We start from the raw sequence: 23,535 nt of genomic DNA on the forward strand, positions 1-23,535 counted from the left end.
CCTGCTGATGTGAATGGCAGCCTTACTGCCCAGGGAGTCACCTGGCATTTGAGATGAGAAAGTCCTGAGGGTTTGTCTTAATTAGGAAAAAAAATCCTAGACTCCCACTTTGACCAACCAGGCTCTCAAGCATATAGAGGTTTATAAACCAAAACTGTTGCCTTAAATTCCAGGCAAAAAATCTTGTCATAGACCAGGGGCAAGCAATTATTTTGGGCAGAGGGCTGCTTACTGAGTTTTGGCAAGCCATTGAGGGCCGCATGACAGGTAGCCAAGGGCAGATAAATATTAATTTTCTAAATTTTTTAGGGGCCCAGCAAGCCAGATAGAATGGCCTGGCGGGCCACATCCAGCCACATTTTGCCCACCCCTGTGGTAGTCCCTTGGGTTTGATGTTACAGCAGGTACAACCTACCGAGGGTAGGGTTATATACTGTTTTGGGGGTTGATCCACATCTATTTAATGTTTCTGTCCATTTCTGATGTGATAGCAGGTTGGTCCAGAGCACAATGCTATGTCTCTAATCATAGGACAAGACTCTTTGTGGGTGATTTATCTTTTACTGGACCAACTGCATAATCAGGAGGGATACAGACAAGCTTTCAGGTCTATACCCAAGTACCCTTCCTCAGGTCTCACCATCCTTTAATCATAGGCTGGGGCATGTTTCTTTTTTGTTGCTTCTTTATAAGTTTTATGATTTCTGATAATCTGAAGAAATGTCTCTTGTTTTTCTTCTCTTTGGCACATGGTTGGGAAGGGAAAATGCTTCACTTGACTATATAGCCACGCTCCTCTGCTTTGTGTTTCATACCTCCCAATTTTCACTTAGAGTCTTGTTACTGATTCTGTCTTTTGAGAGACTCTGTTGCAGTTTTATACATTTTCCTCTGGCAGTGTATCTTCTAATGTCATGGTTTTGTAGCAATCGAACTTGTTGGCGATTTTGATTTCTTCTTTCTGGGAGGCTAATAGATGGGTGCTCTACATTTTAGTCTAGCATCTTGAGCATTCTTTGGCGCTGAGCAGAACTGCTTGCTGCCCTGGCCAGGAAGTTGCAATTTTTTAACCTAGAGTATCAAAATACATAGAAATGGATCATGATTTTGTTTGGATTTGCCAGTTTTTAATTTATATGTGCTTTACGATGGAGGGAGTGTTTGCTGCTTTGGGAAAAATGGAACCAGAAGCTGAATGTTGTTTTCTCTAGGTGTATTTGTGATTCAGGATCCAAAGCAGTCTTAGGCTGCCATTACTCTGTCAATAGTGAATGGTTACTTATATATGTTTAAATCTATTTTCACTCTAAAAATAGTTCCTCTCCTTATGCTCAAGATGCCCTTCATGTAATTTAGAATTGATGTTTTACCATAAAGTATAGTAGTACAATTTAATATATCCTGCAACATCTTACCAGGCAACACAGAATCTCCCATTGCCCTATTTTTCGAAGTTGCCCACCCTTTTTACTCCACCATCAGCTCCATTACCCCTTCTTTAGTGTCCAGAGAAAATAAACTTTAAGGTATTCCCTGATCAAATTGGTCAATTTTAGATGAGGAGTGAGGGTGGGCAGAGGTGTAATAGGGCAGTGGCTATTTTTTTCATCTTCCCCACTCCAAAATCAGCAACCTGTCTTCCCTTCTTAGTTACAGTACTGGAGATGGACAAAACTCCAGAGCTGTTGGGCAGTGAAAGCTCTTTGTGTATAGTCAGGGGGCTCCAGCTTTATGTACTTCAGCTGAGCTCAATTTTTGTGTTTTAGCACTAGAAGAGAAATGATCTCCCACTAGAATTGTGTAGTGCATGCCCTAAGCCCTTTAGGACTTTATAGCTCCCCACCCAACACCTTGAACATCCACCCATAAACCCATAGGAATCCAGTGGAAATCACAGAGCCGATAGTCACTGTGAGATACTCCTCTAACCCAGACAGGCTGCTGCATGGTGTATCAGCTTCAGATTCTGGATAACTAAAATATAGGTTAATGCTGAGCACATTGCTATCTAACTGCAGCCTAATCTTAGTATAAGAAAAACATGGGTAACTTTTATAGGGTTTTTAACATCCATGTTGCTTATTGGGGAGTGCACGACCTGTATGGGAGAGATCCGTACACGCTAAGCACCTTGACCCCATTATGAATGATAGCTTCCAGTGCATCACAGGATGTTTGGAGCCTGCCAACCATAAACAGTGTGTATCTACTGGCTGACAATCACTCCATCTGACATCAGAAGAGCAGTGGCCAGCAGGATAGAAGGACTGAGACAAACTGAAGATGTGAGACACTAGTTGTATGACCATCACGCAGCACACAAACCTCTGAAGTCATGCAGGAGCTTCCTCACTAGCACCCAACCTCTCAATGTCACAGCCAAGGAGACACCACTACAGATTTGGAACGGAAGGGTGAAGAAAATACCTGACAGTGAAAAAATGGACATTCCAGCAGCTGAGTCCTTACCCCCAGGGGCTGATGAACCATGGCAAAAGTGGCAAATCTCAACCACCTGCATACCGGAGTTGGACGTGCTAAAGAACTAATGAAGAAGTGAGGCTATGCCACCTGTGACAGTGGCACAGAGTCTCAGACAGTGCAGCAACACCTGCTGCAGTGCCTGCTGCTTGAAGGCACATGAACAATGAAAGATCTTACCAAGTACAGTAAACGAGCACCAGCATGTGTAACAAAATGGTCAAATGCCGCATGGAGGAACAAGATGATGATTGTGGAGTAGAAGTTTCCCTTAGATCTGTCTATCCAATGTAATGTTAATTGCCTTGACCACACACTCTGGTTTATAATATGCAAACAAACAATTTGCTCTTGAGTACTGTGAGAATTGGGTGACATAGAGGGTATCTAGGCAGGTACCAAAAATGCTGGAGTTTGGTGAATCTTTCCATCAAGTGTGACAGTGCATAAAACCTGCCATGTATGATCAAGAAAGGATTAGTCAGATTTATTTCCCTCCCCCCCATCTTTACTTGTTTTGCAAGTCTTTTCAGTTCCCCATGTGTTAATGGTCATTATTTTAACCATTTATTTTGGAACAAATAGTGTGCTCTTCTTTTCTACTAGGTTTTTAAATGTAGCACTAACAATGTTCATTTTGCTGGGATTTTCTGACCACATTCATATTGAGAGGCTATTCATAGATTTTTTGGCCAACCATCTGAATGTGAAGTCTTGGCAGTAAGCTGCAATACAAGAGCCTCAGGAAACATAATCTGTGACTAACTACCAAAAGACAAACAATCTATATGTTTTGGTTTGCAAAATTTAAGCTTGCACTGGTAGCTATTTTTATTTTTTAATATATTAAAAATTGGGCTTAAGAACTTGTTTATATTCTTTTTAAATCCCAGTGCAGGAAGAGCTGGGAAAATAGGCTACAGATTGTGAGGAGAATTAAAGGAGATTTATTTACTAGTCCCTCAGATTGTAAATGCTGTCTGAGAGTAAAAATGTAGTGTTGGGGATGGGAGGAACAGAGGGTCATCATTCTGCTTTGGAAGTTGCTGTTGAATTTTCAGGGAAATGAACCTCTTAAATAGAAAACTGAAAGGCTCTGTTCAGTGATTGCTTTAGGACAGAGCAATCTTCATCACCAAGCACAAACACTGCTCTGTCTGTATGCAGGTTGTTCTGGAACAACTATTCGGGAGTAATTCTAGACACTTATTCCAGATTAAGTATGTCCATGTGTGCAGGTGCTCTGGAAGAACTATTCTGCCTTAAATTTACACCCACCTGTGTTATGGAATAATTTTCCTATGTGCACAAGCCCTTAGTATGTCCAAGTGACAGAAGTGTGAAGTATACTAAACTGTGTCAGATCTCTGAGACTCATGCCAGGAAGGATGTAAATTAATTAGTTTTTCTTTTATTTTTTCATCTAGTCAAGCAGCTCTAAGCATTGTATTTTTTTCATTCCATGTTTCTAGGATTCAAACCATGCTTTCTTTAATTTGAAAATAATTCTAGCCAAACAAGTATTGATTACATTGTATGTTAAGAGCCCATCTAATTTCTGTGCTTTTACGAAGTTGAAACGTGAAATACGAAGGGAAATATCCTCAGCTATTATATCATGGACTGTTCACCCCATAGCTTTATGTACACATAATTAGAACAATATACCTGACTCTTCTAACTACCTTCTTGCCTTCAACTCATGTACAGTTGGGGAAGGGGGGAAGTCAGCTTTACAGGGTCCCTGAAAGGTTAACAAATTCCAGAAAGGATCAAAATGTTCAGAATTAGTTATCTTCATAGAAAATGCTTTGTCTGCATAGCCACTTTCTGTATACCCAGGGACACTGTTGGACTCTGTATCTGTATCACATGAAGTTGAGTGTGGTCTGTCATCTTAAAATCAAGCTTGAAGCCATGCAGGTCTGTATTAATTGAATAAAACTAGATTTTCTAATGACTCCACAAGGAAGTTGTTATTGATTATACTGTTCAGAAATCACATGAGTGTTTCTAGTCTGTCTTCATCAGGGTTCTCAGTTTTAGATGTTCGTGAAAAGGCCTTGGACTTGGTCCTCAAAGCAAATAATGGCATAAGTTACACTTTGTATAAAGACTGAAATTGTCTGTGGACTGATGAGATTCTTCTGTTGCTCTGCATGATACAGCTTGCATGGTCCAGGACCAAAACACTTTAGAACTGGGGACAAAAGTATTCCTGCATGAGAGAACCACACTCTTGAATAAGCTAGTAGTTTGGGCAAATCCAGAAGGAAACAGTGTTTTAGGAAATTCTGAAAAACCTTTCTTTTTGAGCTAGGATTTTCCCCAGAACCAAAGATGATGTTCACTGCTTTGGCAACGTTCTTCCCAGAATAATATCTTAGAACAAACAAGCCTACCAAAATAAGCACAATGACTTAAGTGATTATTTGCCTGGAAGGGAAAATGAGGTCGAGTCTCTTAAAATGGGGGAGAAGGGAGCAATGTAAAACCTAAAATAGGTAGGGGCCAACAACAGGCCTGAGAGCATGAAACACAGCATTAGGGAGATGCAGGACAGCATGTCTCTTCCTTCTGCAAAGTCAGTTCCTCACACCAGTGGAAACCAACTCCAACCCTGAAGCAAGAGATTTTATAATCCTTTCTATAATTTGTAATTCTAGAATTCAGTTCTAATTCTAGAAATTCTTGTTTCTATAAATGTTCCTCTTTGAATATGGTCAGGTTCTCCGCCCCAGGGACGTACTGTGGCAATGAGTTCTACTGACCAGTTGCCTAGTGTAAAAAAAGGTTTATCTTTATATTTAGTGTTGACTTCTGTTGTGTTTCAATTTAACTGAATGCTCCCTTGTTCTTGTGTGAAGAGCAGGGGAGAAGAAAAATCCCTGATCTGACTTCTTGATATCCGTTATTTTCTGTATATCTTGTTAATCTCATCTCTCTTTGAAGATAAATCATTTTAATCTTTTTCACAAGAGGGATTCTGTTGCCTGCCTCTGATTCCTTCTAATTCTGCAGTATCATTTTTGAGATGGAATGACCAGCACTAAGTGCCATGTTGCAGATAAGAATGAATCCTGTTCATTAAGTATCTTAGAATTCTGTATTCTTCTCTTGAAGATGTTTGTGCAGAAGTCTTCTTTGAACTGTCTACAGTAGTTTTGCTTACCCAACCAGCCCTATACAAATATTTTTATTACCCTCTCCCCCATTTTCAATAATTAGGGATGTTTGCATGAAAACTGGGTCTTTTTCTTTTGTAAGAGCTCTCCTGCTTCTGTTGCTGTTTCCCCATCCTTTTCTTCTTTGCGATGCAATCTCTATAATTGTATAGCAACAGATGTCACAATAGGATGAATACAAATCCTTTGGAAGAGACTAATTCAGTACTGATTTTTATCTCAGAATGCAAAGCCACAGGTGCCCAAGTATCTGAGTGCAGTTCATCCTACCTAGAAAACCAGAGGAAGAGAAAGAAGCATGTGAATCTTAATTAAATCATATTCTGTGTCCTTTCTCCTATGTCCTGTTCTTTGGGTGCATTCCAAATAGGAATTTAAGTGTAATTCAGTGCTCATTTTTGTTGTGAAGTTCACTGTTGTTGGACCCCATTTGTCAGGACTTTAGTTTTATCCAAAAGATTGTAATGGATTTTTAAAAAATACAGTAATATGCTTCCCTCATCAGAGATTTAAAACAATGAAAGATTAAGGTAAAATCAAACAGATGCAGCAGTGGAGACCTTACATCCTGTCAAAGTAGTTTATGCAATTTGCATCCTTCTCCAAACACACAGGCATATGCACATATCAGTTTTGTTTTCCAGCAAGAGCCAATTCCCCAAACTTGTTGATCTTGTGTTTTTATTATTTCATGACACACTTTCCTCTGGTTCTTCTGTAGATTAGGAATGCCTCCGTAGTTCAAGTTGTTAATTCAAATAAGGATTAGTAACATGCAGAGTTGATGCAGCTGTTCCATCAAACTAGAGGGATTTGCTAGTCTTTGCATGGTGAACTGTAACAGTTCCAGATGGGTCATGTCCACAGCAAGTTTGTTTCCATCATTTCTCACTTCCCAATCAGGAAGATTGGATTCTTTTTGTTCGGCCTACATTTTTTTTTAAAATGTACCCAGTATTCATTACAACAAACAACCCCTCTCTGTCTAGATGTTTGTACCTTCAGGTCAGTTGTAGATGTATCCTATGCATCTTTAATGGCCATTTAGCCAAGATAGACATTTGCACTGTACTCAGAAAAAGTCTGCCAAATTCTGTAGATTTTTTTTTATTCCAGATTCTGCCTACCACTGTGCCTTATACATGCTGTGCCTTAGGGCTTGTTTGACTAAATTAGCAGTGTGCACACCGACTTCAACATTTGACCTAATTATTTGTAAGCCTTTCAGTGATGTGCATGTTTAAGCCTTACCAGTATATTCCTGTGTCATAAGTTTCAGATAAACCTGGTGACTTGGGATAAGTGATTTTCTTAGCTCAAAGGCTGAAACACTGCAGGCTGGCAAACTAGGTGGTGTTGTCCTATCTTCTTAAGCCAAGCCATGTTTCCTTTCCTACCGCAGCTTTTTCCATCTATTTGATGAAATCAAGAATTTATTTTCTCCCAAGTGGTAAGAAAGGGGGATTAATATCCCTTGCTGGAACATTGCAGATGAGTGAGAGAAGCCAGATCTATGCTCCAGATCTTTCCCAGTATAGGGATGGCAGCAAATCCTTCTGGCAGGGTGCAGCTATGGCAGCAGGAGAGCGGGTTTTGTCTTTCAGGGAGATGGTTTGCATTTATTTCATCTCTACAAGGGGGCTTTGCAGATGTGGTCCTGTTACCTTAGCTAAACAACGAAGGCTCTTCTCTGGTGTATATGGTCTCAGAACTACGAGGCATAAATCTCCACATAGCTGCTATGCAGGTTAGCTGAAGAATGGTCAATAGCTTCTCTCACTGCATGTGGTTATAGGAAAATAACAGGTATTCCAGCAGTATTGAGCTGCTAGCCTCTGAAATGGCTGAGTATGCTGTTCTGGCTCCACGCTTCGCTCCTTCTGTCCAATTTCAAGCCTCAGCATAGAGCCAAAGTAGTTCTGTTCTTCAACAGACATGCAGTGCAGGACACTATCTGTTGCACAGTCCGAGTCCCTGGAAATAAAGTGGAGCCAGGTCTTGGAAACCTGAGAAAAGAATTAGGAGGCCAAAAATAGGAAGCCCTGGCCAGGATTGCAGGATACACCTTTTTAGGAAGTTATGGGTGCAGTTCTGTATAACACGTCTATACCTGCAATAGCCTTAGCTTAATTCCAGCAGCAAAATTCACCAGAGCACCACAAGGGATGACAGGGTCCAACGGTCACAAACTCCTACAAGACCGTTTTAGGCTGGACATAAGGAAAAACTTTTTTACTGTTCCAACCCCCAAGGCCTGGACTAGACTCCCCCCAGAGTCTTTAACGAACCCGCCCCCCCCCCCCCCCCCCCCCAAGGAGTGGTGCAAGCACCTACTCTAGAAACTTTTAAGAAACATTTGGATGCTTATCTTGCTGGGATCCTTTGACCCTAGCTGGCTTCCTGTCCTTTAGGCATGGGGCTGGACCCAATTGATCTTATGAGGTCCCTTCCAGCCCTAATGTCTATGAAATCTCTGAAAGTCTTTTTGCCAATATAATTTATTGTCTGGGGAGCCATTTTAAGCTATCCATGCCAAAGAACTCCTGCTGCATCTTCACCAGGAGGTTTAGTTTACTACTGACCAAGTCTAAGACAGGTGCTCAGTTTTAAAGCAAGATATCAGGTGCCTTACATTTAAGTAGGCATTAGTGTGGAGTGCAGGTAGTGATTAAAATGAATGAGTGTATTCATCTTGTAGAGCTGCTGTTTCTGAGGAAGAATCAGTGAAGACCCAGGGTATTGCATTTTGGAAGATTTATTTATTTTGCAACTTGTAAGGCTGAAATGTTGAACTTACTTCTGTGGAGAATTGCACTGGGTTTAATTAAATGCCTGAAGTTGAACTTATTTAATTTAACTAGTACAACCTGTTCATTAGTGATTTATTTTGTTTTAATACAAGCTTGTGTTTGTTTACCAAAGCCTGTTACCAGTCACCTTAATCTTGTCTTTGTTTTTGTTATAAGGAAACCTTAAGCACCTCCGGTATAATTTACTAATATCAAAACTTTGCACATTGACCCTCAGTTGCCACAGCAGGCAAATCCTGTGCCTGTGAATTTGATTGCCCTGCTCAGAAGTCAGGTATGACATTAGATGTAGTATAACATGCTATATGCAGTTGTTGGCAAAAACAAAACCAAATGAAATGAAAACAATCCCCCCAACCTCTACCTCAACTAAGTAACTTAGAATTAAATCATCAAAAATGTTCTGCAAGACAATGAAAGAATCAGACAAAAACAATGTAACATCTATAATATAATACTAGGTTTTCCCTATAAAATATACAGCTTGCTTTTCTGTATCAGTGATTTTCACACTGACGTCCGCAGACTGTCTAAGATCAATGATGGCATGGCCCTGGCTCCATTTCCTTGGGAGAATTTATCTAAAGATCATTGGAAAGAGATTGACTGTATGTGAAGGCAGACAGGAACAATGCCTACTATATGTGGAACAAGAGCTGTTTTATCATAAACCAACCCATCAGTCGAATTGGAGCTCCCAGCCAAAGAGGAGACGAGGGCTGCCGATAGGATAGAGGCATCTAGTTGGAGAGGAATGTCCAAGTGATAAATAACTAGGCAACTGGACAAAGATTGTCTAGGGGAAGAGGAGGACTAGATGCCAGAGCAGTAGGAGAAGAGATCAAAGGGACTAGGGTAGAGAGACCAGAGTCCACTGGGAAAAGGGTGGGCAAGGATTAAAACAAGAAGTGAGAGATGAGATTAAGAAAAAAAAAAACCACAAGCATTTTCCCCACCCACCTCCTGCAAAATAGAAACCAATTGTATGGTGCAGCTAAGATGCATCAATACTTTGTTCATTATGTAGTTCCGTGCAAGTCATTAGGCCAGCAGGCAGCTGGGCACTTGTTTGATTTCTAATATAATTGTAGTCACACTTCAAAATTGTTCTGTGCTGTCAAGACAGTAATGGCCAAGTGGTTGTACCAGTTCCCTCCTCCTCCTGCATTTGTTCTTACTGTGGGCCTGATGAAGATGATGGACTGATGAAGTAGTTTTCGCTGTATTGGGTATTTCCCAGTGTGCCTCAAAGAGAGGCTCAGACCAGAATCTAGTACTTCAGTTAAAATGGGGCCTGGGCTGTGAAAAAAGCTTGGGTGTATTTTATCTGTACAAGTGATAGAAACAAATGCAACATCAGTATTGTAATGGGTCTTCTCCCTGAGTTATGGAGCATTCTCTGATTACATTTTTAAGTTTCCTGATTACCCTGCTTTGACGATGCTGCAACTTTTCTTTTGCAGTATGCATAGCCAAGGGGTTGATCTGTATATGGAAATTAACTAAAATAACTGTTCCAGAATAATTATTTAAATATTTTAGCCCTTGGGGATAAATGTTCTTATTCTGAAAAAACAGTAACCATATAGGAGAATTATTCTGAATTATTATTCTGAAGTAGCTATTTCAGTACATTTCCAGGTACAAAGCATAATGCATAGACCAATGTTATGCACATGCTATTCTAACTAGATTTTTAGAGTCACATTTGGAAGAGTCCAAGTCTATCCATCTACCAAGATTACACACCCTGCCATCTACCAAGCCTTCCTCTATACATACAGTTTGTGTAATTGCATTTATTGATTTAAAAAGAATGTAGCTGCTTCTTTTACTTCCAGCATTTAAAGAAAACGACACTGGAATATTTAAGTTTAGTTGAATTTTTGCCATATTATCCTGCATACAACATGCATCTTTTCCCAAAATTCAGCTGCTGGAAATTGGGGTGCACATTATAAGCAAGGAAATACAGTAAAGTAAAAGTAACAGTAGGGCTTCATGTGGGTGTCCCTAGCTGCTGGCTGTGGACATCCATTCCTACCCCACTCCCAGCAGAGGCTTCTGTTGCAGAAACAAGCAAAGATGTTTTCCCCTTTATTCTGCCTTTCAAACACAAGGTATGTATTTTGTTCAGGAGTGTTATAGCAAGAAAAATATGGTATTTGCACAGAATACCATTAAAATGCATCAACAAAATGAAGCTGAAAATTGAAATAAGTTCTTCTCTCATCTGACGCTTTATCAGATCAGCAGCTATTTGTGGTTTGACTCAGCATCAGTGGAAACAGTTGCTAAACAGAGCATTCAGATATTCACAAGTTTAGACCCCCTCCCCCCACAAAAACCCCCAAGTGAGCCAAAAACAAACAAACAAACAACCCCCCAACCAATCAGTAGATTTGACTTTAAAAAAATCTTGACTTTTTTTTAAATACCATGTGTCACGCTGTTTCTATTTCTCTCTTTTTGTTTAATGTTCTCTTTTGTTTCCACTTTCAGACTTTCTATCCACAAGCAGGAGTGTTGACCATTTTTTTCTAAGCATATGAAAGCTGTGCCTTTAAGTAAACCAAGAAAGTCGTGCAGTTAAATCATGAGTTTTCTTATGACTCAAAACATGACCATGCATCTGTTCTACAAAACTCGCTTGCTTTCAATGCAGATATGATGTAGTGCAGAAATGATCAAGAAACTCCATCTAGACAAGAGAATACTAATTGCTTCAGATATCGTAATATGCACTATAAAATGGAGCCTGTTATCATTACATGTTGCAGCCTAGAGAAATGTTCTAGGGAAAGCACTGAGTACATTTTATCTAGCTTCTAGATATTTATTTAAAATAAGGGGATACAAATGGCTGAAAGCTTGGAAAATTTCAGCTTCAAAATTAAGCAACCTGGATAGGGACTTCAGTAGGCATTCAGATACTATTTTATGGTAGCAACTATAGTCTTTATTGAGCACAATAAGAAAAGCAGTGAAACAATAATCTGCATTATAAAAAAGCAGTGATGAAAAGGAACTATTATTATCCATTGTTTTATAGATGAAGAACTGAAGTGCAGCCAGTTTGAGTAACTTGCTTCAGATCACATGGAGCTTGTGGCAGAGCTGGATTTGAACCTAAATAAATAGTCCCAGCCCAATGTCTTAACCACAGGGTCATCATCTTTCCATGTCTACTGTGGGCACTGCTCTGAGGAGTATCCTGGAAAACTGAATTCATTAAGTTAGTGATCTCTGTACTCACTACAGTGGCATCTTTAGGTCAGTGGGTGAGATTAATGAAAATAAGGTAGCAGGGAGCATCTTATATTGCTTTTAATTATGCTATGCAGATCTGTAGATAAGCAGGACTGTGGTTTTCAGTGTTGGTAACGCATGCTTTTCACACCTAAATTCACATGAAATTCTAAGCTGTTTGGTTTCAGAATGGCCAGAAATACCAAATGACGAGTCATTACTTTTAAAGAATTTGTTTGTGTTGATTTTGTCACATCAAAATGAACTAAATAACTAAATAGAAATATGAACTAAAACTATTTCTAGAAGACAAATGTACTGACTAATTATATACCTAATATCAGACTTGTGGAAATTTCAGTGTTTGGATTATTTAAAAAAAAAAAAAAACCAATCAATTTTGTAGAGTCCTGATTGTGCCAGTATCACGTGTTAATAAATCACAATAACAAATACTTGAAAAGTTTTTTTAAAAAGGTAGAGAGAGAGAGAGAGTATTAATGGGAAAAGTCAGCTGATCATAACAGCACTTAGCAAGTGCTATTAACTTACTAGTTCATCTGGGTTTTATTTGGAGCTGCTTCATTCAGTATTCTGAAGATCAAGAAAAAATATTTCCTATTTTCTTACTTTAGTTAATTTTTCTCTCTCATACTTCTTCATGCACAGGTTTTTTTTAAGAAAGTGGAAATGTAATGAATGCTTTCCATATTATGAAGCCTCAGAGAGCAAGTCCTGCTGCATAGAAGGTTGTTCCAGATGAACATGAAAAATGCATTACAAAACTGTTGCTTTGTTATCTTGGCTTGCTTCCAAAGAGCCTTTGGCAACAGTTTCAAACCCAATAGGAGCCAAGGCTGCATTTTTGTAAGTGAAGTCATAAATGGCAACTATTGCTCTTCCCCTCACAGACCTCCCCATCCTTCTGCAAAAATGGCTAGAGTGGTAGGTGACAAGAATCTGTTCTCTATGAACTGTGCCCATTATCTAGTTTAAAATAGGAAGAACAGTCTCTCCGTGATTTTTTTTTCCCAGATGTTCCAAAAAAGTTCCTTTTCTCTTAACGGTAGTTGTGAGCTATCTGTTGTAACCTATGTGGAGGTAAACTCCATTTTTACCGGTTAAAGGAACCTTCTCCTAAAATAGACTTAAATTATTTTAACTGCTTAACACACATGGTTACGTTGTTATAATCCCGTGGGTCTAGAGCAGGGAGTCAACTATCTTTTGGGAGGATGGTTTTGTGAAGCTAAGTCCAAAGGCAGGCTGCCATTCTCTTCCTCCCCCTTTTCCCACTGTAATGCTGCTGCTTCCCTCTTCCTCATCCTCTTCCGTGCTGATCTACCCCCAACGTCTCCCACTTCTAAACTGCTCCTGCAATCAGCTTTGCAGACTGGATCCGATTCCTTGGAAGGGTAGATTCCACTCGTAGGTTGCAGGCACCTAGTCTGGAGCCATTGTCTGGTTTAACACGAATTTGAAGATGCCTGCATTGGGTTATATACTTTATACCAGTCACAGGAGCTAGTGTCTGAGCGCATAATCAAAACCCAGGAAGCACTTGACTTCTCATTCTCTTAGCATGATATTGACTTTCAACTGATCAATCTTGCTGCTTGCTTCAATTTCCCTTGTTGTAAAATAGACAGAATACTTATTCCCCTTACTAAGATTTTGTGAGGACTAGTTAGCTAATGTTTGCAAAGTAGTTTAAGGATGGACTGTTCTACGAGGAATAGAGCAACTGTCTATGTATTATTCATGCAAAATTTTTTATGCTGAAACCTTTTTCATGATTATGTAACATGCACTAGTCACCTTCAAACTCTCCCTCTCTTTTAGCAAAATGCTCAGTAGATACCATTGTTGTTTAGCTCTGAGTACAGTAGAAAAAAACCTACACTGAATGGATGTCTGAAAGTCATACATGCTGCATCTGATTAAATTGCTGTCAGAAGCAGGCAGCTGATAAATGATGTTATGCACTTTTACAGGAAGAGCTTGAGCTTAGTGAAGAAGTTTGTTCCAACAAGGTTGGCAGGGCTTTTCTGTTGAAGTTTCTTCCTTATTTGTCTGCAGGATATGTTGCTTTTTTGAAATTTAAAAAGAAAGAGAGATTTACCTGCAATTTACAAGCAATTTGTATTTTGATTTCTGACATCTTTGCTATAATATGGTTTCCGCCGTTCGCTGAACAGGGATCTTCGATTATAAAAACTGTTGGATTTCAATGCAACATCATACATTGCCTTTAGTGGGTTTTTTTTATCAAAATCCATTGTGTGTGTTGTTCTTATGGCTTATTGTATCTAGTCTAATTACTTCGCATTTGTTATGATTGTATTAACATGGCAGTGGTAGCGCTGGTTTGTATTCTGGCAAGACAAACTAGTGACAGAAAATGCCAATTCACTGAAAGCAAAACATTTTGCAGAACAATATCAATTTCAATGCATTTCCATTTCAGGATAAAAAAGAGATGAAGCATGATGATGAGGCCAAAATGAAACCCCTTGATATTTTTAGAATAGGGTGTTTCAGTTTCATTTTAGAATGGATATCACTGACATTTCTTTTGGCTTATATTATGTTTTAAAAACACCTTGAAATCCAGATAAAACATTTAAATTGAGCTGAACTGAATTGTTTTTAAAATTTCAGTTTTCGAGAAATTTTGAAATGTTTGCTTTTCCAAGTCATAGACTAGCTCATAAAATGGAAAAATTCTTTCCTGCCCCACCCCCAATCCCATTGCAAATAGTGCAAGGCAAATATAAATGGATGTGGAAGCTGAATTGCAATTGTTTGCAAGGACTGGGGAGGTCTACAAGCTTTAACTGTTGGCTGAGTGCATCTGTAATACTGAACCAAAATTACGTATAAAAAGTCTTAATCTTATGAGCTTCTGTTAAGAACAGAACAAAACAAAGCAAATCTTATACTTTAATAAGCTTGTATCATCATTGTTAAAAGTGCCAATGATCTAACATTTATATAACAACTCCTATTTGATGGTACATATATATATATACATATACGCCTGTGGTACGGGTTTGTGTATACATGACATATATAATAAATAAATGGTCTCTATCACTTTTATATCAGGAGTTATTGGCAGGCCATACATATTTTTCAGGGGAACAGAACAAGACCATTGTTTGTTTCCCAAGGTTTAGGGGGGTTCACAGTTCTTCTTAGGCTTTGAACTCTGCAGGTATGTGTGTTTAGAAATACCTGCATGCATTGTTAGCTAGAGAGAAATTAAGTGGCTGTACATTAAATGACCTTTATTGGTTACTGGAGGGTTTTCAGTACCTAAATTAGTTATTCATTTAAAAAATAGATATATTCAGGTCACCTTTAAGAAAAAGCTTTTAAAATATACATTAAGTTCCTTTTCTTAAAGATGTATGTAATAATACGGAAAGCATAGGAACAAAGGATACATTTTTAATAAAAGAGCAATACGAGCAAGCTGAAAGGCTATAAAATTTTGTGCTGCCGGGGACCATTATGGCAGGTTTTTTTCTGTGACTAGCCCTGTCATCATCAAACCTCTCACAACAGAACAGTAAAAACTTGGCTGGATTCTCTGCTGTTTTGTTGTTGTATGCAGCTGCGTATGCACACGCTTTGCAGTTAAAGAATGTGTCCTACCATGGAGAGAGAATAGCTTGTAAAAGGTTACTGTATTAACATATGATGGAGATTATACTTTATGAAAAGACTAAATGTACTTCCCTCCATATGCATTGGCATTTATTTATATAGCAGGGTTCTGTAAATGGTTCATTTTTAAATCTGTGGTATATTCTCTTTTAATTTAAAGGAGATTTCTTTTTTCCAAAAGGTGGGGGAATCAGCCCCTTATTGGATATAAATAAGTGGAGGATAGGACCTGTAAAAGGATCAGTTCTGCTTATTCCCAGTATAAACTGGGGGCTGGAGCCTCAATGGAAGAAAAGTGTCATAGCTCTGTACCGATTTGTATACCAGCTCAAGATCTGTGCCCACATCTTCATAACATCCAACATTATCAATACCAGATGTATAAAGGGATAGATTATGACTGGTTATCAAACAAAGCAGTAAAATACTGTCCAAAGCAGGGGATAGCTACTGAGATTGTGATATGTTGCAAATTATATCAAAGGCTAGATATTATTTCTTATTTGTGACAATGTTTCAGTCCTGAGTGGGATGTTTCCAAGCTCCTGGGGCCCAAGGAAACAGTAAGGGCTTTTTATTTTACTTTCCTATCTAAATAAATAGACCAAAGTAGCTCATATCTCCTGCTGAGCTGTGTTGGCTGTTTATTTCGCTAGGGTTTGGTGGCTCCAAATGTGAACAGTCAACCTGTGAGTGAAATGCAAGCATATCAGACAATGCTGGAATAGCCAGGCAGAAAAAAAGGAAGACATGGAAGAGCGATGGGTACTTCATGTACCTCTTCAGTAGGTGTGATGTTCTGTGCTGAAAAATCATGCTGTTTGAAAAAAGGCTTATAAGTATTCTTTTTCTTTTGAGATGCAAAGGCAATCTCTTCCATCTAGAAGTGCCACTTCTTTTGTGCCTCAAAAGTAGTTCTGAGACTAGATGGGCTTGAATTTGTAAGGTGTCCTGTGGTGTTTAATTTGTGCAGAGAAAAACATCACGGTGGAGGATCATCCCAAAAGCCAGCCCGTCCTTGTAATTTTAAGATGTTATGTCTGAATGTCCATCCGAAACGTTGAAGCTTCTGTTTTCAGGTTTACAAGGTTCCTTGGGTGAATTTGATATCTTTTATTAGACCAAACCAAATGGTTGGAGAATAGTTATTAAGCAAGCTTTCGGGTTCAAAAACCCTTCGTCAGGCTAAGGAAGCTGCAGCAGTCAGTGTGTGCTCTTCCTGGATGGGATGAAAAGTAAAGAAGCCAGGGGCTGGGCTGGGCGGGGGAGTTGGTTGCCAGGCAGATTATAATGTATCAAAAATCCAATGTCTGTGTTTAGTCCCTGATCTCTAGTATCCAGCAGGTTGATGAAATGGAGCTCATAGGCTCGTCTCTGGGAAGTGTTGTGCAAGTTTCCCTTGAGGATCAGGACTGAGAGATTGGAGAGAGAGTGGCCCTCCTGTGAGAAATGTGCCCCCACCGGTAATTGGGTGTTTCTGTCTTTGATGGATTTCCGGTGTACGTTCATTCTGGTGCACAGTTGTTGTCTGGTCTCTCCTACATATCTTCCATCAGGGCATTTGGGGCATTGGATGAGGTATACTACGTTCCTGGAGGTGTAGCTGTAAGATCCTAGGATGCTGATGGCTCTGTTGAGGGGTGTAGTAATTGTGGGGGTGGTGGAGATGTGGGGGCAGGTTTTGCATTTCTTGTCATGGCACGGTCTGGATCCTTTTAGTGTGTTCTGGGGTTGAGGAAGTTTGCTTCTGGTGATGAGGTTGGCGAGGTTCGGTGCTTGTCTGAAGGCTAGGATGGGTGGCTCTGGGAAGATCTTTTTAAGAATAGGGTCTTTTTCTAATATGGGTTGCAATTTTTTGAGGATTTTGCGTACAGGTTCAAGGGAGGGGTGATACGTCATAACCAGCGGTGTGCGATTTGTGGGTGTTTTTCTTCTGTACTGCAGCAGTTCTTCACGTGGTATCCAGGTGGCTCTTTCAAACGTGCGATCTACCTCTCTGGAGGAGTGTCCTTGCTGGGTGAAAGCCTTTTTAAGATTGGTGAGGTGGCGATCCCGGGTGTTCTCTTGCGGTGGTATCTGAGGGCTTGGCTGTATATCACTGCTTTTTTGGTGTGTTTCAGGTGATTGCTGGTTCTGTGCAGATATGTATGTTGGTCTGTGGGTTTCTTGTATACTGTGGTCTGTATTTTACCCTTCTGGATACTGATCCTTGTGTCTAAAAAGGGGATGTTGGTGTTGGAGTATTCTAAAGAAAGTCGGATGGAGGGATGGTGACTGTTGAATTTCTGGTGGAACTCAATTAGAGATTGCAGGTTCTCACTCCAAATGATGAAGATGTCATCGATATATCGTAAGTACAGCAAGGGTTTGATGGTGCAGCTCTTGAGGAAGTCTTCTTCCAGGTGGCTCATAAAAAGGTTGGCATACTGTGGGGCAGTGCCCATAGCTATTTTCAGGTTTTGCTCTTGTCTGGGAAACGCATCTCTTGGTGTTCTATTAAAATTCTCCGTGGGTGCACATGAAAGATTTGGCATGTTGAACACGTTAAACTTTCCTTTGCATCTTCATTTTTCAGCTCCATCATTTAAATCTCTTTGCCTTCTAAGCTAGCTTTTCTCTTTCATTTTGGAAATTTTCTAGTTTTTGTGCAAGCTCAAAGCCAGTTTATTTACATAACTCAGTTCTTGCTTTTTCTCTTTCTAGGAGGAATATAGAGCTGAAGGCATCAGCTGGCACAACATAGACTATATAGATAACTCTGGCTGCATAAACCTCATCAGCAAGAAACCAACGGGCCTGCTCCACCTGCTGGACGAGGAAAGCAAGTAAGAACCATCTTTGATGGGCGCAGTGACTGCTATCAAATGTGCACCAAACCCAAGACTTCGTGTTGATTTACCTAAATTATTTGAGAGTCAGACGAAAAATTTAAATAAGAAAGAGATTATGATTTAGCTTGATACTGCTAAGGGGAAGCATCTGAAATTCTTTTCTCTTTTACTATTTGCTTAGAAACAGTCACACAATTGAAGTCTTATCTGTCTCAGTAATGTTTTCCAGAGAGAGAGTTAAATCCCTAATGTCTGTTTCTACATAGTCATCATTTCAAAGCCCTTCCAATTATTTGCCTAATTTAACCTCTTGCTTCCAACATAGCAAGACTAGTAGTTTTTAGAAATACCATACTTTAACATTTTTAGTTATTAGCTTTATTTATTAAAAGATTCTCCTCATTGTGAGGAAGAACCTCAAAAGTACCCTTTATTTAGCCCTGTCCTTTTTTCTGCCATGTTTTTGTCTTGGGTTATGTCTACCTGGGGACAAATTAATTAAACCAAATTAATTAAAAGCATTACTTTCAAGTGGATAAATTAAAGTGCCTTAAGCCCCAGTGTGAGTAATGTTATGAAGAAATAAAGTTACCGTATTCATTTGCTTCTAAACTTAAGCCAAAGTGAGCTAAGGTTATTTTTATTTCTGAATGAGTGTGCATGCACACAGGGATTCAGTGCATTTTAAAATCACAGTGTTAGTTAATTATGCTTGCCTTCCGATGCAGCTAGTCTATAAGGCTGCCTCATGGGATGCGTAACCTAAATCTATTGAATGTAAATTTCTAAATCGAAAAGATCCTCAATAGGAATGTACATGCAAAGTTCCTCCCATACTGTTTTATAAGTAGCACAGCTTCTCCTACCAAGTGATAAAGCATGGGGCCCACCTTCTAACTTGAGAGATTCCCATTCTCTTCCTCCAAAGACCTACAGTGACCCTCCTGATCCATGGCAGGCAGCTCACCTACCTTTGTTCTCCTGCCCCCTCCCCACCCTCCTCCTGTGACCTCAGGATCCGCAGTAGAAATGACATACTGAGCATTGCCAAATGATTAGATTGGGAAAGTCAACACTACAGCAAGGGAAAGATCTGCCGGCCAAGGATCCCGACCCTGCACAAATACAGGGGGCAGGTCAGGGTACTATTTTTGAACTACAGGCTAAATGAAATTAGGTTTTACAAAATTACATTTTTTCTTCTATTTTTTTAACGTGGCAAAGGGTCTTTTTCAATTTCAGTTCATTGCAGTCAAAAGGAATTAATACACAATGTCCAAGGGCCATTAGTTGCTTGTCACTTGGTTGTTGCTCTGATTTTCTTCCCCTCTTTATAATTATTTAAATCGAGAGCAACTCCCTTCAGTTCAGAAGAGAGAGACTGGTGTGAGATGGAAGTGGGCATCGTGACTTTATTTTTTTTGCATTCCTTCAATCATTTTAATATTTCCTCCTTATTTGGCTCTTGTCAAGCATAAATACTAAAGTTATGACTGCAAATAAAGGCTACTGTTCCTAGATGTGTAGATATACCATGTACCCATGCAGTCTACATTGTGAGCCTGAAGGCTGAAGACAAATATGTTTGAGGTGCATATTAATACAGGTATTGGGGGTGTTGGTTGTACCCATGTTGGTCTATGGACGTAGGCAAACAGAGTTACTTGGGTAAATGTGATGTCGTTTATTAGACCAACTGAATGGTTGGAAAAATTGTTCTTTACAAGCTTTTGGGCACAAGCACCCTTCTTCAGGTATAGGGAGAGTCTGCTGGTGTTGAGATTTAGCACGTTACTGTGAATGCATTTATTGCACATAACTAACTCTGGGCTTAATTATGCTCTTGTAATTGACTGATTCTGGACCCAATTAATTGTACCAGGTATCTGCAATTGGAAGTTTCATCCGAAAATATGTATATTGCATAATGCCTTACCAGCAAATTTATAACATAAAAACACCAAGTGCAGATCAGTGCTGGTATAATACCTGTCACTGCAGCAAAAGAAAAGCAGGATGTTCTTGATTACCAATTTATGGTCTATCAATAAGAGTGTGGGATTTTTTGATTTGACTGACTTCACAGCTGCCTTCAATTTTTTTCCTTTTTATTTAGTTTTCCACAAGCCACAAACCAGACGCTACTGGACAAGTTTAAACGTCAGCACGAGGCGAACTCTTACATTGAATTTCCAGCTGTGATGGAGCCTGCTTTTATCATAAAGCACTATGCTGGAAAAGTAAAATATGGCGTGAAGGTTAGTCACAATAGCTGTTCACTGGCACCGACATTAGTTGAAATGCTTACAAGCTAAACTGGAAACCAGTGTGCCAAGGGTATGAGCACAGACAGGTAAAAATAGATCAGTTTTGTTTTACTGTGAGGTAGAGTTCAGAAGAAATTATTTATTCCTAAAACTTTTTGGAAGCCATTTGATGAGTGGAAAAAGAGTGGGTGAGAGGGAAGAGTTCACATTTAGAAGAAAAATGTTCAGTAGGAAGCAGAGATGTAGTTAGAAATAAGGGGAGGAAGAAGGCAGTAGGGATTAATTTAGTTTATTACATGGGGGGAATTATACAATATGATGGTTGTAATGCAGAGAATAGTGCCAAAATACCCTGGATTTAAACAAACTATAGTTGCTAACCTGTGAACGTTATTTAGGTGGACACAAAAATGGAGAGCACAGAGCACATCTACAGAGTTATTTGGGGATGAATGTGGAAGATAAAATGGAAGGCCAAAGCTTGTACCTGGGACCTAAGATTACATGTCCTCTAGGATAATTTAGTGTGTAAAGTTAACTACATGTGTACATCTTTGCAGAAACTAGTCCTTAGATTATGGTTTTAGATTATTAGATTATGGTTTTGTTGCAACAAGAACTGTCATTGTCTGTACAGTGTCTACTATGCTTTATGTATTACACATACATAAAGTAACATACATATAGTAACTAAGTCGCAGTTACTTAGTAATAGCTTCTATAGCACTCTGTGGGAGGGGGTTGGGGAGAGAGAAAGTATCCAAGTCAGCAGCTAGGGAGCCCAACCTGCAGAACTGCAGCATTTCTTTTGTTTTCCTCTGGCAGAGGCAGACACTGCTATTACTGTATTTCCTCATTTATAATGCACATGCCAATTTCCAGCAGCTTGATTTTGGGGAAAAGCTGTGTTGTGTCTGGTAAATAGTCAATTGCATTATCTTTCACATTAGATGTGTTGTTATTAAATGAATGTTTTTAAGTGCCTAAATTAATTAGAAGTCTAACTTCCTTAGGCATTTTTAAAACACCCTTGCACATTATTTCATAACTGACCTCATTTACATTCACATCAACATGAATATTAGGTCCTCTCCTCTAGACTACCTTTTGACATCTAGATCTGTTTTTCCAGAAAATGGCATAGTTGACAGTGATGGTGGTGTTTAAACACATAGCAGAATGACATTAAAAGTTTGCGAAGTCAAGCACCAGTTTTAAAAATGTTTGCTTTATAGAACCAGTGGGGTTAGGATGCGAGAGTTTTTCAGAGCAAGAAAATTTTATGAACTATTGGATGGAGAAGAATGGTGAGAAATTCCTGAACAAGTATTTGTCTTGCAAGAATAGTCAAAATTCAAACCTGCATGCATGCAGGACTACAGGATGCTGGTTACCAGCCCCCTGCCTTTTTCCCCCTCTCTACTTAGGATTTCCGGGAGAAAAATACAGATCATATGCGTCCAGACATCGTAGCCCTACTGAGAAGCAGCAAGAATGCCTTCATCTGTGGGATGATAGGGATTGATCCAGTGGCTGTATTCCGCTGGGCAGTCCTCAGAGCTTTTTTCAGGGCTATGGTCGCTTTTCGAGAAGCTGGAAAACGATATATTGAGAAGAAAACCGGTAAGTTGCAGATCTTGGAATTCTACACATGTGCCCATTTTTAAGGCAGATTTATCAACAATCCCTGATTTTGGGTATTCCACTGTTAATTGGCTTACACCTATCCCTCCTGTTTCTAACAAATATGCCTAGGAGATCATGAATTGCTATGGTTGGGGTTGATTCTGAAAAGCATGGCACTTTACAGATCCAATGACATATGCAGCACAGTTTGGAAAGAGGGTTTTTCGTCTTGATGCTCTTTGAATGCTGCCTTTGGTAGATGTATTCATATGGAAAGATGTATGATATTGTAATGGAAACGTAAAATTATGAAGCAAAAATAAGGGAACTCTGTGTTTTTTGGCTGTTAGCAGGAAGCTTGAAAATGCAAAAAAAAAATAGCACTTTCCTTTGTAATTTTTCAAACCGTTCACCCTGTGAGCTGAAAGAGAGAGTATTCTCCTGTCTAGCAAAAATTCATTGCTGAGCGGTCAGCTAGAACCACCTACTCGCTTTCATGCAGAACGGGGGACAGTAAATTAAATGAAAGTAATGGTGCATCATCATGCTGTGGTAGGCAATTCTTGGCTGTGCATGTAGAACATTTTTTTTATGTAAAGCAAATCCTGAAAGACAGGTACAGGCTATTACTATTAATTTCTGAGCATAGAAGGGCTTGAAATTCATGATGGAATTAGAACATGGGCAGGGAAATGTCAGTACAGAATTAAAATTAAGCATGGAACTAGTCTTTACATTTCTTTAGTTGGGAATGTGAAAAGATACGCATCAAATAAATTCAGGGAAAAATATATGGATATGAAAAGCCATCCACATAAAAAGACATAAGTTTCTGTGCTTGTGAGAATAATATCCAAGTCTCTGGGTCAGATTCCCCCAAAACAGCAGGAAACAAAACCAGCATTCAGCTGTTAAGAATAGTTGAGAGAGGAACAGCCCCAAATGAATAATAGAAAAGACACTTCTGATAAATGAGCCTGAGACTTTCTTGCGTATCAATGCAGGGTTGAGAAAATGAAGAGTTCCACAATGTCCTTTGTAATGCTCAGAGGCAGAGGGAAGAGAAAATTTGCTTGTGAAGCCTCTGTGATGAACAGTCATTAGACCAGGGACTTTCTTGAGATCCCATGTTAGCATCAAGGGGTGGGGGGAAAGGGAATCATGTGCAACCCACTGCTCCTTTATAAAATGTTTCTGTCTTTCCCTAGTATTTTTTTTAATCTCTTTCATGAATCCCAGCTGGATAGCTGGCTGGGCTGTAGCAAGCTGCTTAAGAAATTAATAATAAATATGCTAAAACTCTGCCAGCAAGAGCTATTTCAAACACTGCCCTGCTAATTTCAACCCCTGCTTCAGCTTCTCTGTCTTCTGCAATCACTTCTGCCATTTTAGAGTCCTTTAATGGTTATTGTCT

General features: G+C 39.4%; 1 protein-coding gene across 7 annotated transcripts in view; it reads left to right on the forward strand.

Moving 5' to 3' along the window:
* MYO9A (myosin IXA) overlaps positions 1–23,535 on the forward strand; it is a 320,527-nt gene that overhangs the window by 216,236 nt on the left and 80,756 nt on the right. For all 7 annotated transcript variants that reach the window (XM_025214001.1, XM_014524020.2, XM_014524018.2 and 4 more), the window contains 3 exons: positions 18,101–18,222; positions 20,345–20,486; positions 21,923–22,118. In XM_025214001.1, coding sequence (XP_025069786.1) covers positions 18,101–18,222; positions 20,345–20,486; positions 21,923–22,118 — 460 coding nt within the window. The remainder of the gene's footprint in view (positions 1–18,100; positions 18,223–20,344; positions 20,487–21,922; positions 22,119–23,535) is intronic.

This window comes from Alligator sinensis, unplaced genomic scaffold (assembly GCF_000455745.1).
Source record: "Alligator sinensis unplaced genomic scaffold, ASM45574v1 scaffold971_1, whole genome shotgun sequence".
NCBI classification, from domain to species: Eukaryota; Metazoa; Chordata; order Crocodylia; family Alligatoridae; genus Alligator; species Alligator sinensis.